Source organism: Centropristis striata, chromosome 8, assembly GCF_030273125.1.
Source record: "Centropristis striata isolate RG_2023a ecotype Rhode Island chromosome 8, C.striata_1.0, whole genome shotgun sequence".
In the NCBI taxonomy this organism is placed as follows: Eukaryota; Metazoa; Chordata; class Actinopteri; order Perciformes; family Serranidae; genus Centropristis; species Centropristis striata.
Genome location: NC_081524.1, coordinates 3,225,780 through 3,239,489, shown reverse-complemented (window position 1 = coordinate 3,239,489; position 13,710 = coordinate 3,225,780). Strand labels below are relative to the sequence as shown.

Here is a 13,710-nt window from a genome sequence, read left to right as displayed (position 1 = left end):
AAGCGTGTCCAGACGTGTGCATTGTGTTGTGGTCTTTCTGTGCAGCGTTTTCTAAATGCTGCTCGTTTTGTCAAATTGATGAAGATGTTTTTTCTTTGCTTGTGTTTTGTGTATTTGCATTTGCATGTGTTTTCTTAAGCTCTCAGGGACACTGTATCACATCACCCTGATTTTATCTTCTTTGCTCTGGCTCCCTGTTGGTTTCAGGATTAATTTTAAGATTTTACTGATCACTTTTAAAGCTCCTCTAGGTCTGCCTCCTAGCTATTTAACAGATTGACTAACTCCAGGACCAGCGTCCTCAGATCACAAAGTCTAAACTCAAACCAATGGCGCAGAGGCAGTAACTTCTTTTAAATCACTTCTTAAAACCCACTTTTATAGACTTGCTATTATGTAATGCTTTCTATCTTACTATTCCTTTTATCTTCTTCCCTTTTTACTAATTTTACCTTTAAATTCTGTGAATCTGAGAGTGACCTGGGATTCTTCCTACACCGTCTTTTACTGTCTTTTCTTTTAATGCAAGAATAGTTTGAAGCCTTCTCCTTGTAATTCTCTGTCAAATCACTTTGTAAGCTGTTGTTCTTAAAAGGTGCTGTATAAATAAAGTTATGATTATTATTTATCCTCCCTCATTTGCGTCTATTGTGGGACTCCAACATGACTGAGCTGCTATATCAAGAGGCTTGTACTACCTTCCATAACCAGTAAGTCAATCTCAGGCAGGAGGTCGGAAGTATTTGACTTTCTCTCTGTGAAAGAAAGATAAAGCCACAATTACTTTAAAGCTGGATCGCTCTAACTGGAGAGCCGAAACTAATGACTGTTGAGACTTATTCAGAACAAAACTGGTGGCAGGTATCTCATGTGCCCACACACAACCTCGTTTAGTCACTTGTAAAACACCAGGCCTTATGTCAGGGGTCTCAAACTCACGGCCCTCCTTTTTAGGAATTTTGTTTCTTTTTTCATCATTTTGTGTCTTATTTTTAGTTTTAGTTTTTTAATTTAGTTTGTTTTCTGTCATTTTGTGTCTTTGTGGGTAATTTAGTGTCTTTTTTAGTAATTTTGTGTCTTTTTAGGTAATTTTGTGTCTTTTTCTAATAACGTTGTGCCCATTTATGTAATTGTGTATTTTTGGGTCATTTTGTTTCTTTTTTAGGTAATTTTGTGTCTTTTTAAAGTAATTTAGTGTTTTTTCAGTCATTTTGTGTCTTTTTTCGGTCATTTTGTGTCTTTTTAAAGTAATTTAGTGTTTTTTCAGTCATTCTGTGTCTTTTTCTAATAATTTTGTGTCTTTTTTTAGTCATTTTGTGTCTTTTTTCGGTCATTTTGTGTCTTTTTTCGGTCATTTTGTGTCGTTTTTAAGAAATTTAGTTTTTTTTCAGTCATTCTGTGTCTTTTTCTAATAATTTTGTGTCTTTTTCTAATAATTTTGTGTCTTTTTTTAGTCATTTTGTGTCTTTTTTCGGTCATTTTGTGTCTTTTTTCGGTCATTTTGTGTCGTTTTTAAGAAATTTAGTTTTTTTTCTGTCATTTTGTGTCTTTTTTAGTCATTTTGTGTCTTTTTTTTGGTCATTTTGGTACTGCCTCCAGCAACCCCCCAAGTAATTAGAGTTTGAGACCCCTGGTCTAAAACAATGACTCTCAAGACTTATTCAGAACAAAACTGGTGCGAGTATCACATCTGGCCACACACAAGCTCAGTGAGTCACTCGGGAAAAATCAGGCCTGTTGTTGTTACTAAAGGGAAGATGGAAGGAGATGAAAAGCGAGAAAAGGAAGACATGTGTGTGCATTCCTTTTCAAGTATTTATTCATACAGCAACCTATGACCTTTAACCTCAAAATGTGTGTGTGTGTGTGTGTGTGTGTGTGTGTGTATGTGTGTGTGTGTGTGTGTGTGTGTGTGTTCTTGCACTTCCTACATAGTGAGGACCAGAACACGTTTTTTAACCAACAGAGTGAGGACATTTTTGCAAAGTGAGGACATTTCGGCCGGTCCTCACTTCTTTAAAGGCTTTTTTGAGATTTCAGACTTTGTCTTAAGGATTAAGGTTACATGATTATGATAATTAACTGTATTAACTGTATGAAACTGTATTGTGTGGTTACAAAACGAACTAAAATTATAGTGAAGAATTTCCTTCATTTTCATCTTTGTCAACTTTTTTCATACATAATGAAGATGGATAAGACAAAGGAAATAAAGGCAAAATTTACTGTGACCTCTTTTAATTTCCCACCCAACAAATACCCCATTACAAAAAACTACAACTAACACTAAAACTAAAGCATTTAAAAAAAAGAAATACTAAACTAAAACTAGCAAACTCACTCTAAAAACGAATTAAAACTAACTGGATTTGAATACAAAAATTAAAACTAAAACTAATGAAAAATTCAAAACTATTATAACCTTGCAAGGGAATTCACTATTCCAATGAGGGCCCTCACAAAGATAGAAGTACAAGAATGTGTGTGTGTGTGTGTGTGGGTGTGTGTGCCACTCACCCAGTACGATGAGCTCGGTGTAATCTTCACTGTTTCCTGACAGGTCCTGGGAGGAGATGACGGAGCAGACGTAGACGCCGCTGTCGCCCCACGCCGTCTGAGCGATGTTCAGGTCTGCATCTGTGACCAAGACCACAAATCAGCACAGAGACGTGGTGCAGCACGTTAACATGTCAAACAAGAATCTAAATACTCAACCAGCCAATACAGCTACATCTCAAAAAATTAGAATATCATGAAAAAGTTCAATATTTGTTGTCGATCATTTCAGAAAGGGAAACTAACGCGTAGAGTGAAATATTCCAAGCCTGTTTTTCTTTTAATTTTATTGATCAGAAGTTGAATATGTGAGTCCACAGTTGGTATTTTGTGTCTCTTTTGGTAAATCTATGTCCCTTTTTGGTCATTTTTGCATCTATTTTTTTTTTTGTCATTTTGTGTCTTTTTGGCCATTTCATGTGTTCTTTGTTATGTTGTGTCTCTTTTGGTAATTTTATGGATTTTTTTTTTGTCACTTATGTGTCTTTTTGGGTCATTTTTGCATCTGTTTTTGGTCATTTAGTGTCTTTTTTTTTTTTTTTTTTTTTACACAGGTACATCTCAAAAATTTAGAATATCATGAAAAAGTTCAGTATTTGTTGTCGATCATTTCAGAAAGGGAAACTAACGCGTAGAGTGAAATATTTCAAGCCTGTTTTTCTTTTAATTTTATTGATCAGAAGTTGAATATGTGAGTCCACAGTTGGTATTTTGTGTCTCTTTTGGTAAATCTATGTCCCTTTTTGTTATTTTATGGATTTTTTTTAGTCACTGATGTGTCTTTTTGGGTCATTTTTGCATCTGTTTTTGGTCATTTAGTGCCTTTTTTTTTTTACACTGGTACATCTCAAAAAATAAGAATATCATGAAAAAGTTCAATATTTGTTGTCAATCATTTCAGAAAGTGAAACTCAAACAATATATAGATTCATTAAGTGATGACTTTTTGGTAATTTTGTATCTTTTTGGTCATTTTGATGCTCTTTTTTTGTCATTTTAGCATCTATTTTTGGTCATTCTGTGTGGTTTTTTTGGTCATTTGTGTCTTTTTGATCATTTTATGTGTTTTCTTTGTTACGTTGTGTCTCTTTTGGTGATTTTATGTATTTCTTTGGTCATTTTGTATCTTTTTGGGCCATTTTTGCATCTGTTTTTGGTCATTTAGTGTCTTTTTTTTTTTTTTTTTTACACAGGTTAAAAAAAATTAGAATATCATGTTGTCACTCATTTCAGAAAGTGAAACTCAAACATTATATAGATTCATTACGTGTAGAGTGAAATGTTTCAAGCCTGTTTTTCTTTTAATTTTATTGATCAGAAGTTGAATATGTGAGTCCACAGTTAATATTTTGATCTCTTTTTGGTCATTTTGTGTCTTTTTTGTCTTTTTTTGGTCATTTTTGCATCTATTGTTGGTCATTTTTTGCGTTTTCTTTGTTATGTTGTGTCTCTTTTGGTAATTTTATGTATTTTTTTGTGTCTTTTTGGGTCATTTTTGCATCTGTTTTTGGTCATTTTGTGTCTTTTTTTTTTACACAGGTACATCTCAAAAAATAAGAATATCATGAAAAAGTTCAATATTTTTCATGATATTCAATATCTATCTATCTATGTGATGTTATCTCTTTCTCGAGACTGCAAAGATTATTTTTAACTTTGGGGAGTTTTATGTGCAGCTGATTGGCTCGGCTGTAATATTTTTTGACTCACTTGAGTTTTTGTGACTCAAAAGAAACTTTGTATTGCTTTTGTTTAAGGCTTTATCTGGATCTAAATTGTATTTGAGACGCCTCTATGATACATAAACAATATATTAAGAGATATTTTTCATACCTTCTCATGTGATGGTTTTCCTTTATTTTCATAATATTTTCTACATTGTACATTAATATTAAAGACATCAAAACTATGATGGGACACATATGGGATTATGTAGTAGACAAAAAAAGTGTTAAACAAACTAGAATATGTTTTATATTTTAAATTCTTCCAAGTAGCCTTTAACATTTCACTTTGATGCTCTAAAACACGGTTATTGAGCTGAGTTTTTTAGCACTAAAAATTGTTTTATAAACTTGTATTATAACTGGGTCGACCCGATTTTTGTTTAAATAGAAGTTCCTGACAAAGTCAAAAAGCCTTGATGCAGTAAACAAAAGTTGTGGTGGTATATTTATGCATTTAAAACCTAAAAACGGGCCAGTGGCGACCCGAACACAAGAGGAAGGTTAACACTGGTCTGAAGAGAGAAAACTTTTTGACTCAAAGTTGACTAAAATGTAATGACTTTCCATTGACCAAAACTGGACTACAATGTTTTGAGTTGTCATCAACAGAATAGAAAAGCTACCAAAATGAACTCAGTGCAGACGAATGGAAAGCATCCTTCAACATGGCACCGATGTCCAGAGATCGCCGTACAACATGCAAAAAAAAATCCCCATTGCACCACAATGTGTGTGCATGCCTGTGGGCTGCAAAGACAGTGCGAGCGGGTAGGGGGAAGTACAGGCTGAAAGTTTCCATCTGAGGCTCAGACATGCCTGGGAGACTTAATCACCTTATTTGGCCAGGCGCCCCGCCCGGCCTGAAATCTGTAGCGCCCGGGCTAGAACGTCAGGAAAAAAAAAAGAAAAAAAAGATCCAACGCATGCAAGCGACACGGCAGCGCTTGAGAACTAATCTACCAGAACACATAGATAGATTTGTGTTCAAGACTCTAGCTCTGGCGTACTCCGCTGCTAACGGTTCAGGTCCTACTTACATCCAGGACCTTATCAAACTCTACCCTCCTGCCCGTCCTCTCCGCTCTGCATCAGCCAAACAGCTGGCGCTCCCACCCTCCGTGGGTCAACTCGCCTCAAAACCACCTCCAGACTTTTCTCTGTCTTGGCTCCCAAATGGTGGAACGAGCTCCCCACCGACATCAGGACCTCAGACAGCCTGGACATCTTCCGCCGCAGGCTGAAGACCTATCTCTTCCAACAATACCTCGGTTAAGTCATGGTCACCTAACACATATATATATTTAAAAAAAAAAAAAATTGCTCTTCTTCTTCTTATTCTTTTCTCTTCTTTTCTTCTTTAACACGTAGCACTCCTGTAGCAATGACAGTTAGCTCTTAAAGTTCTGTACTTACTCGATTCCTATGGTCTATGTCTAGTACCATCAGGTTGAATGCACTTATTGTAAGTCGCTTTGGACAAAAGCGTCTGCTAAATGACATGTAATGTAATGTGTTTAATGTTGATTCTTTAGCGCTGCGCTGTCTGCCTGCAGTGCATTCTGCGCCATGTCTATCTCTCTGATGTTTCTGGGCTTCACGTCACCTTCCTATAAAGCTGGAGCCGTCTGATCAAAGACACTACTGACTTCTCCTTCATGTCCTTTGATTGAACCGCACAGTGAGCTGAGGTCACTCTGAAGCTGCTTTTTAAACACGTCCATTGGGTTTGTGCAATAGTTCCACTTGGCAGCCCTCCTGATATTCAACACGTTAGTTAACTCTATGTTAACTCTTAATATTTTTCTCTAACACCAACATGAAATGGAAACATGTTGAATGCACTTAAACCAGGCCTGCACCATGAGAAAGTAGCTCTCTGGGTTCATTTGAGTCAATTTTCATTCCAGCTCAAAAAAAAACCAAAAGCCAACATCGGTCATTTGTGAATTTTCCGAATCGGTCTCAAAAATCCCATATCGGTCGGGCTCTAATTCCAATAACTCTGATAAGACTTGAATGCAGCACGAGTGCTAATGTGGCTTTGATGTCGTCTTTATTTAAAAGTCATAATTAGAACAGATGAGTACAAACTTACTGAACTACAGTAAATAAAAGGAAAAGGCTTTATCTTCCTGATAGCTCTGACTTTTACAGTGATATTTCTGGGCTTCTGGGCTGGTGCAATAGTTCCGTATATGATATTTTGTGGCCCCCACCTTGATATTAAAGGTCCCCTTCTTGCGCAAGCTGGACAGTTTATTATCTGCTGTGTTGTTTGTAAACTATATTTTGTATGCTGGCGTAGACAGTCTGGTCTTAGTTTTCTGTTAGAAAAACTGCAGCTACTCCATAGAGTTTTTTAATCCTCTTTAATTGGTTCACACATGAACAAGGTACAGGACTTGCTGTGGTGAGGTTTTACAAAAATAAAACTCTGTGTGTGGGATCACGCATCACAACATGGCAACCGGTCCGGATCCATAAAAACGTAAATTATACAGCAAATAATAATGATCAACCGATGCAAATAACTTGTACTCACACACAACGACCACTAAGTGATACCAGTTCTGATTAGGCTCAGTTTGACTTGACTTAACTGGAAACTATTCCTCCAGAACTTACTCGGGACTACTCGGGTCTTTCCGGTGACGTCACCAACAGGGTACTTTCTATTATAATGATGACTATACTAACACATAACATTAACATATATCTATTTATTTTCAATATAAATTATAAAGAAGTTTGGATTTTTTTAGCAAAGTTTTTTTTGTGGAATACCTGATGCGGCCCAGCCTCACCCAGGTAATTTGACTTTGAGACCCCTGCTTTAAAGAATGCAATGTTGTACTTATGAAAAGTATTTTATTTGATTAATGATACAGTCTATGTAAGCTGTCTCTCTAAGAGAGTAATAGGTAGAGTGGAATGTTGCAAGTTCAATGTGCAATAAAACAGATTGTTGTCAATTCACAATACACAAACATTAGAGAGGGCGTGGCCTGAAGCTTTCCCGCCGGCTACTCTTCCCCCTAAAGGAAACACGGCTATTGGCACCATGGCACCATTGCACCATTGCACTGTTAGTCTTTAGTGAGCTGTTAGTAATCACATGACAGCAGTGTGACTCACAGGAGGATTAACTAAACCCTGTCACAATTCATCCTGGACCTCAATAGGCTCAACAGGAAGTTTCACTACCTAAATATGGTCACAAAGCACATGCATTGTGTTCTAAAATAATACAAGGTTTGTTAGATACTGAAGTTTTCTACCATCATGAGATATTGTGACACTTGAATTCTGTTCCTCATTTTTCGAAGCCTCGGCTAGACTGAGCTAAACGTCTTTCGGTGGTGCACCTCAGGGTTTGTACCACAAAGGCGTGCTTTCTTTGTGTGAACTGACTCGGCAAAGTTCAAAGCCCTGGTAGAGCACGGAGAGGGTAGTTGTCAACTTCCTCTGTTAACCCCGGGGCTTCCTTCTTAAAGTGGGCGACTTGACTCAACCATTGGACAAATCAGTCACATTGTGCAAACTTCTACGGAGAAAATAAAAAGTATTACAGCTGCAGATAAGGTGAGAGAGGATTGCTGGCAAAACGTTTGTATTTAATGTGACAGCTGCACAGTTTACAGCTCTTCAACTTATAACTTGATGCAGATTAGTTGTGACACTATCCCATAAAATGGCCAAATCAAAGTGAAAACATTATTATTGATAGATTGACAGAAAATATAATATTAATTAATATCCTTATCCTTCACCACTTGTGTGAAATGTTGTACATTTAGAAGTAAAATGCATCAATCTTATGCACTCAAACCATTCTTTATCTTCTATTTTCTTCAAAATGGGGCCATTCTTTACACTGTTAACATCAGATTGTCTTAAGACCCTCTCTGCTCAGACCCAGAGGTTGACACCTGGTGCAGCCCTGAGGTTACCGTCTGTTATTATAGTGCTGATATCAGTCATCAGCACTTTCCTGCCCTCTAAATAAATTATTTTCTCTTTTGTCTAACTCCTAGGAGGGTAAGATGAAACCAGACAGGAACTTGAGCCAGCTAGACAGTTACTCGTGATAAGCACGACCACATGTTCTCGCTCAAGTATGCCGCCCCAACATTTAATTATCCTTACAGACAAACTAAACAAGCAGATCTTCACAGACATGAAGGCAGAAGTCATGAGAAGCTCTGATGCCATTAGAAACTAGTGTGTTCACATGTAGAGACCGTTACTGACGGAGGAGATAGAAAACTGTTCACCACCCTCGACTTTTTTGGGGGGATTCATTTAAGAGCTGATATTTAGACATTTTCCAGTGGTGTCTTGATAATGATTTTGGTTACTATCAATAAAACCATGTTAAATGTCTAGATATCAGCTCTTAAATTAAACTCTTATGATCTATTTATGTTGTTATCATTATATTTGTCCAAACAAATGTACCTTTAGTTGTACCAGGCATTAAAATGAACAAGAAACTGAAGAAAACAAGGGTGGTCTAATAATTTTTTTCCATGACTGTATATCGGGATATGAGTTGAGTATCGCCCAGCCCTACTGTCAAAGAAAAAGAAAAAAGTAATGCCAAGTCTCAATTCTACATCTGACAGTGATTTCAAAGTGTTCGTTTGGATCAGGGGACGGCAACCTTTACTAATAAAAGAGCCATTGTTGGCCAAAAAAAGGGAAAAACAGTCGGAATTGAGCTGCTCATTTTGAGCCTTAAAATAAAGATTAAACAGCCGTCTTAGTCTAAATTAGACTACAGACATTACTAATAGGTCATAATAAGCATTTATTTATATGCTTTTGTCAGAATGCAGAGGCTGGAAACCGAAGAAATAGCTCAGGAAAACTAGGAACACTCAAATCTAGACTTGAATTTGGCAAAAATGTAGAGGTTATGGCACCGACTTGTAGACTTTCAGAAGCTATGATGCACATTTGGGTTGACTAAAATGTTTTTTTAAACATTTTTACTGCCGTATATAATCTAAACATGTTTACAACTGAAGAAAACAAATTGCTTTGGGCCTACACCGGTGATAAATTAAATTTAAAGAATTAAACGTATCATTTTGTATATATGTTTTGTCAGAGCCACTGCAGACGGCCTGAAGAGCCACATGTGGCCCTGGAACCGCAGGTTGCCTACCCCTGGTTTAGATGGACTCACTGTTTATGATGCTGATCTTGCGGCCTTGGTAATCTGCTCCCAGGGTGACCGAGTTTTGCTTGGAGGCAACGATCCGAACCGTCCGCTGGCTGTCGGCACACTCGATGTTGGGGTCGTAGTTGGGGTTGTTGGCCGACAGGATGTTCTCTGCACTGCTGGGATTCAAGGCGGCCTGGATGGGGTCCCGGCAGTACGACTTGTACCTCCACGTGATAACAGGAAGCTGGCCGGTGGACGTGGTCTGGTAGTTGCAGGTGAGTGTGACGGGCTGGAAGAGGATGACGATGTACCTCTTGGTGGGACACTGCACCGAGATGGCTGTGGTGGACTCTGAAATTAAAAATATTGGAGATTTTAGGCAGGACACGAGAGGTGAATCAGCACAGCCATTTTACATGGTTTTCTTCATAATGATTTTGGTTATTACCAAAAAACCATGTTAAATGTCTAGATATCAGCTCTTAAATGAAACTCTTATCAGCTATTTTTGTTGTTATCATTATCTTTGTCCAAACAAATGTACCTTTAGTTGTACCAGGCATTAAAATGAACAAGAAATAGAAGAAAAAGGGTTTTTTTTTTCCATGACTGTATCTGTCTTGCTCAACTGTTTAAAGTATTTTCTGATTCATGAAGTGGTAAATAGAGATAAACACAGAACTTTGACTCGTAAAATGAAAAATTATTTTGAACCTGGCTCGTTAAGACTTCTGTTGTGGAAATATCTGCAAATGAGCAGATATTTCACAGGACTGTGAATCATTTAGATATCTAAAAACTTAGTTAACGTCAGAAAATCACCACTGAGTGGATGACATGTTGATGTTTGTTGTTCTGAAGAAGTTACTCACGTTTACTAGTTTTGGGTAAATGATAATGATTACTCCACAGCAGCCCTGAGGCACGGTGGATGACAAACAGTGTTTCTTCACTGCTGGTATCACTGAGAATGGGAGTGGTGAGTCACCGTTTCAGTCTGACTAAACACTGAGTGCAGACGCTCAGGCAGATAAAAAAACAACAACAGCAGGCTCTGTGGATGAACATTAACTTTGTTGCTATATTTAGCGACTTTTCAGACCCCCTTAGACTATTTTTCAAAAAAGCGACTGGCGACAAGTCCATCGACTTTTTCTGGTGTTATTGGAGACTTTTGGAGACTCCTTCTCCAAAAATGAGCTGTGGGGGCCGGAGGCTCGTTAAGAAGAGTAAAAACGAGTCGAATCGGCACAGTCCTCCTGCAGCAGTCTCTCCCAGCTGCAGAGCCGGAGGGGATGTTAACCCTTTAGCGTCCAGTCTGCAAATTGCTAACAGTTAGCTCTGTAGCAGTACAGTGTGTATGTGCTAACAGGCGAACAGTTAGCTCTGTAGCAGTACAGTGTGTATGTGCTAATAGGCTAACAGTTAGCTCTGTAGCAGTACAGTGTGTATGTGCTAACAGGCTAACAGTTAGCTCTGTAGCAGTACAGTGTGTATGTGCTAACAGGCGAACAGTTAGCTCTGTAGCAGTACAGTGTGTATGTGCTAATAGGCTAACAGTTAGCTCTGTAGCAGTACAATGTGTATGTGCTAATAGGCTAACAGTTAGCTCTGTAGCAGTACAGTGTGTATGTGCTAACAGGCTAACAGTTAGCTCTGTAGCAGTACAGTGTGTATGTGCTGCTGCTGCAGGAGGTGTTCACTTAGCGATCTCTGTTTGTTTACAACAAGCACCGGACACTCTGTGCACAGTTAGCGATGCCGGTTAATTCACAATCACTATGTTTATGATCAGCGGAGACTCTGTGCATAATAAGGCATGCTGCTTTGTTTATGATCAGCTGCTGACTTTGCACAGTTAGCGACAGCGGCCACAGTTGCGTCTCCCGTGTTTAATCTGATGCGTATGTAATCACGGTCGAAACTGTTGCTAAGCGATTACACAACGATCGAAAACCATACTGGGTCTCAGTCTTGTTAATCCCTCTGGGCCTTTTGGTAATGGAGACACACAGAGTGAGCGGCCATTTGAGAGGAAACACGGCTATAGACGTATTTTATGTCGAAGAACAAAATCTAATTTAAGTTGTTTATCACAGAGCTTAATTCAGACATCATATCTACTGACTTTTGGAGGAAGGAACAGGAAATGCTACAATACAAACTAATCTCTGGGTTTTCGGACTTAAAAAAACCAAACATAAAATCATAGTCAACTGGACTGTAAATGACACCAACCAGATGAAATTCCTCTTTTTTTCCTCTAAAGTTAGTGTTGTCTCATCATATGCACTGTAAAAAAACAACAACAAGCTTCTCAGTAAAATGAAATTCTTCTTTTAATCTTCTCTAGCTCCATTTGTTAAAGTACAGTCATAGAAAAAATTATTAGACCACCATTGTTTTCTTCAGTTTATGGTTAATTTTAATGCCTGGTTCAACTAAATGTTCATTTGTTTGGACAAATACAATGATTACAACAAAAACAGCTGATAAGAGTTGAATTTAAGAGCTGATATCTAGACATTTAACATGGTTTTATTGATAATAACCAAAATCATCATCAAGAAAATCATGTTAAATGTCTAGATATCAGCTCTTACATTAAACTCTTATCAGCTATTTTTATTGTTTTCATTATATTTGTCCAAACAAATGTACCTTTAGTTGTAGCAGGCATTAAAATGGACAAGAAATGGAAGGAAACAAGGGTGGTCTAATATTTTTTCTATGACTGGATAATATACAAGTGTATGTGGAGGCTGTAGGAGGCTGATGTGGTTTTGATCTGATGTACTGGAAGAGATCGCTACAGTTTTTTTCCTCCCCACTGTTCAGACTTCCTCTCATCTGGCGGTTGATTATCTGAAATATAAACAACTATAAAGCATCGACAGGGAAAAAAAAAAAAAAAAAAAAAAAAGGTGGTGTGGTTTCCAGCCGGCACATTCAGCAACATTTCTGAGAACATTACCTGATCATAATTTTTTTTCTCTTTCTTACCATTTGTTCTCATGTCACCTCATCCCATTAAGGGTCTTAAACTGGCAGCCCGCAGGCCAATTGTGGCCCCCACCTTGATATGAAAGTTTAATGTGAGTTTTATATGAATGGCACTTTACTGTGTTGTGTGTGGAAGGTCCCTTTAATTACTTTTTTTTGGTCATTTTGTGTATTTTTAAAGTAATTTTGTGTCTTTTTCTGTAATAGTTGCATAAGTACTGGAGTGAGGCTCTGGAGAAGGGGAAACAAAGCCATTGGTTCAACTAAAGGTACATTTGTTAGAACAAATATAATGATAACAACAAAAATAGCTGATAAGAGTTGAATTTAAGAGCTGATATCTAGACATTTAACATGGTTTTCTTGATGACGATTTTGGTTATTATCAATAAAACCATGTTAAATGTCTAGATATCAGCTCTTAAATTCAACTCTTATCAGCTATTTTTGTTGTTTTCATTATATTTGTCCAAACAAATGTACCTTTAGTTGTACCAGGCATTACAATGAACAAGAAATTGAAGAAAAACAGAAGTCTAATTCCCCCCCCCCATGACTATATGTCAAACAGGTGGTTCAAAGACGTCGTTTGATAAGCTGATAATGATAATTTGATAATTTCTGCACAACATACGCACTAAATAATCCCTAACATGAATGCAAACAGCCCTAAAAGTGTCACTTCCCTTATAAAAATGCTCCAAAAATATGCGTTAAAGTGAAAAAGACTCGAGCAGCAACAGAAGGGAGAATTCACAAGCGGATTTTCACGGAAGAGGGCCCACCCTGTTTGAAAAAAAAAAAAAAAAAAAAAACGCACACAGAAAAAGAAAAACAGGCCAACTTACCTGTCGCCATCAAGGCGGCGATTATTAACGTCCAAAACATATTTAATCCTCTTCCCTGGAGTTCTCAGTCGACTGAGTTTGTTATTATCCTCTCAAATACGCAAGTAAAAATATTTCCAACTGTACTTTTCCCTCAGCCAGGTAGTTTCAGCTCCATTTTGTTTCTGTAGGCGAGAGGGGAGTACCTGAACGCCCCACAGCGGCCGCGGAGCCAACAGGTGAGCGCTCAGGTTGCGAAACACGGAGGGGTGTAGGGTGTTTCTGTTGTTGTTGTTTTTATTTATTTGTTATCACTTTGACCCCAAATACCTGATAATGGAAGCAGGGTAGAGTTTTAAATATACCACACAGAGTCTTTTTTAACATGTTTTTATGTTTGGGATTATAATAAATTAACCGATAAATG

At 37.7% G+C, this 13,710-nt stretch overlaps 1 protein-coding gene across 2 annotated transcripts in view; it reads right to left on the bottom strand.

The window, feature by feature from the left end:
• lsr (lipolysis stimulated lipoprotein receptor) overlaps window positions 1-13,508 on the bottom strand; it is a 36,474-nt gene extending 22,966 nt beyond the window's left edge. Inside the window, exons 1-4 of one of the 2 annotated variants that reach the window (XM_059339205.1) lie at window positions 13,305-13,508; window positions 9,475-9,804; window positions 2,518-2,637; window positions 699-755 (exon numbers count right to left, since the gene is read on the bottom strand). In XM_059339205.1, coding sequence (XP_059195188.1) covers window positions 699-755; window positions 2,518-2,637; window positions 9,475-9,804; window positions 13,305-13,344 — 547 coding nt within the window. In that variant the 5' untranslated portion in view covers window positions 13,345-13,508. The remainder of the gene's footprint in view (window positions 1-698; window positions 756-2,517; window positions 2,638-9,474; window positions 9,805-13,304) is intronic. The other variant, XM_059339206.1, reaches the window with a different exon arrangement.
• Between the last annotated feature and the right edge of the window lie 202 nt (window positions 13,509-13,710).